We start from the raw sequence: 2,406 nt of genomic DNA, 5'->3' as shown, positions 1-2,406 counted from the left end.
TAAATATCATGGTTTTTGTATATTTGTTACGAATTTGATAGGAAAGTAAGGGAGATCGCTGCAAGCGGCCGCGCCCCCGCAACTACACTTATTTATAAAATGAAGAATATATTTATTATTTATGATATAAACATTGTATTTAAACATGGCGCCGCACAAACGACGGCTTTTCTATTCGCATCCGCATTGTTACTTAACTATTAGGTAGTAAGGACTTGTTTACAATAAACTCGAAAAATAAAGCCTTGCATTGATTAATATTTGTTTTATTTATTACATTACCTGTCGTTATAATTAATATATTTACAAAACTGAAAATATACACCGTCTGATTCAATGATTACCTGAAAATATACAATATATATTGAGTCAACTTGTACTATTGAAATATACAAAAAAACTAGAACCACTCTATAAGTAGCAATTATTTATCCCTTTAAACCGCCTCCCATTATTAAATAGACTCCTCCCCTAACACTGTTAAGCTCCGCCTCTTACGCACATGCCAGTACAATTGGATAGTTGCGTTAGAACACTGGCTGTAATCTACATGACAGTTGAATGCCAGCAATTATCCTAAACGCTACAATTCAATTTTACTGACAAACTAAATATTAGAGTAAAAAATGTTCCTAAATTAATTTTTCTTAACTTCTTAAGAGAACATTGTAACAGTGATGACAGAAGACTGAACAATATCTAACAATCAGAGACGATAGGGCAAATACTGAAACGAAATTTAATTATTTAATGTCTTTCATCACGATTAAAATCCAAATTCCGTTAATTTTTTGACCTCAGAGAAATTGTAAGAGGCGCTAAAAAAGAAATGTTTAAGGTTCCCGACCTACCACCACCCATAACCCCACCGACCCTCGGGTCACTCGGGCCGAAGTGTGTATCTAAGTTTCGTTTCAGTATTCTACCATATGAATTAGTATGTAGCATATAGCAAGGTTTACCGCTAGCTGTAGTGTGCGTATGTACGCGGCACGCGTCGGTACGAGATCTCCGCACGCGCACTTACGTACGCCTCCGCTTTCGTTATCTGTAATAATCACTTCTCGTTATAAAAATGAGCTGGCGGCGTACTGTGGACGCCCTCTGCCCCACTTTGGGGACATAGGAATGTAAGAGAGAAGAGTTATAAAAACTTATTAGTCTTTTTTATGAAAAAAGGGAGAAAGCGAGAAGTGGATAGCTACTTAATTAGTTATCTATCTATACTAATATAAGTAGCTAGGTTGCTATGGATACTTGAATTTTCAGCCAATGGCATGGGCTTTTTTGGTCATTTGAAATCACATTTGCAATTGAAAGTTTTGAGAAATGTAACATAAAAGTTTTTATAATGCCATGCGGATGAAGCCGCACGGGAAAAGCTAGTAACATAGAAATTAAATTCTACATAGTTATAAAAGCAATAGTACAAGGCTGTGGAAGTGGTACTAACCAGGGAAGCGCGTTCTGTGGGTCCGAGCGTGCCCAGCAGCCAGCCGCGACCCAAGCCGTCGAAGTCGCCGCTCAACACCGCCTCGATAGCGCTCGTCCGCAGCAGCTGCGCCAGGATCACTATAATGAACTACAAACAACAGTTATAATAAGAATCGCTAGTAGACATTTAAATTTACAACCTGAACCAGAGTATTGCCTAAGAAGATAAGAAAAGGTAGTTTAAAAAAACAAGTATGGTTACTTAACTTCATTATAGCTCAAATAAGACATGCACAATTTCATTCGAACCCGCAGTAGGACCTGAGTATCCTTAGATTTTGTATGATGACACAAACAGTTGTGATTTCTGGCTATTGTGGTGCCACCTATGTATCGTATATGTTAAGTACCTGTAGCAACAGCACGAGGACGTTGAAGACTTGCAGACCGAGCAGAGCGCGGGCGAGCGGCGCGCGGATAGCCTCCGCGCAGCCCCGCGTGTGCAACGATGCGCTTGGTAAGGGAGATCCCGCCGCCCACGCGCCGCGCCACTCAACCTTAATACGCAGTTAAACCCGAATCATCATCTGCCCTTCCTTATGTACTTCTCTAAAAGATAATTCAAGTAGTAAATTGTAAGGACCTGCTGCAGAGGATCGTGATAGCAGGCGGCAAGCACACGCGGCGTGCAGCACGAATACGGTGACACAGGCGGCAGGATCTTTCCGTCCGTGCCTGCCAATCTGCCACAAATATAGTGTAGCAATCTTTATGTAGCAGTAGTAACTGTAAGCTGACGTATAAACTGGTACTAACTTCATGACGACGAGCGACTCCTCGTTGAGAAAGTCGAGGTTGATCCAAGGTATCTCGTGCCAGTCGTTAGGCCGCTCCACGCCGCAGCAACTTAGCTCTATCTGACGTTATACGCAATACAATATTTACAAGATATTGCAGATATAATATCCATAA

At 40.9% G+C, this 2,406-nt stretch overlaps 1 protein-coding gene across 1 annotated transcript; it reads right to left on the bottom strand.

Moving 5' to 3' along the window:
- Window positions 1-238: 238 nt before the first annotated feature.
- On the bottom strand, window positions 239-2,348 carry LOC106111576. The gene is made up of 6 exons (XM_013293703.1): window positions 2,251-2,348; window positions 2,078-2,177; window positions 1,845-1,991; window positions 1,454-1,582; window positions 963-1,048; window positions 239-344 (listed from the first exon to the last, which is right to left on the bottom strand). Exons 1-5 carry the CDS (start codon window positions 2,253-2,255, stop codon window positions 965-967), a joined length of 465 nt encoding a protein of 154 aa, XP_013149157.1. The 5' UTR covers window positions 2,256-2,348; the 3' UTR covers window positions 239-344; window positions 963-964.
- Window positions 2,349-2,406: the final 58 nt, after the last annotated feature.

The sequence above is a fragment of the Papilio polytes genome, unplaced genomic scaffold (genome assembly GCF_000836215.1).
Source record: "Papilio polytes unplaced genomic scaffold, Ppol_1.0 DF824158.1, whole genome shotgun sequence".
NCBI lineage: Eukaryota > Metazoa > Arthropoda > Insecta > Lepidoptera > Papilionidae > Papilio > Papilio polytes.
Note: the sequence above shows the minus strand (reverse complement) of the source record. Positions and strands in the feature narration are given on the sequence as shown.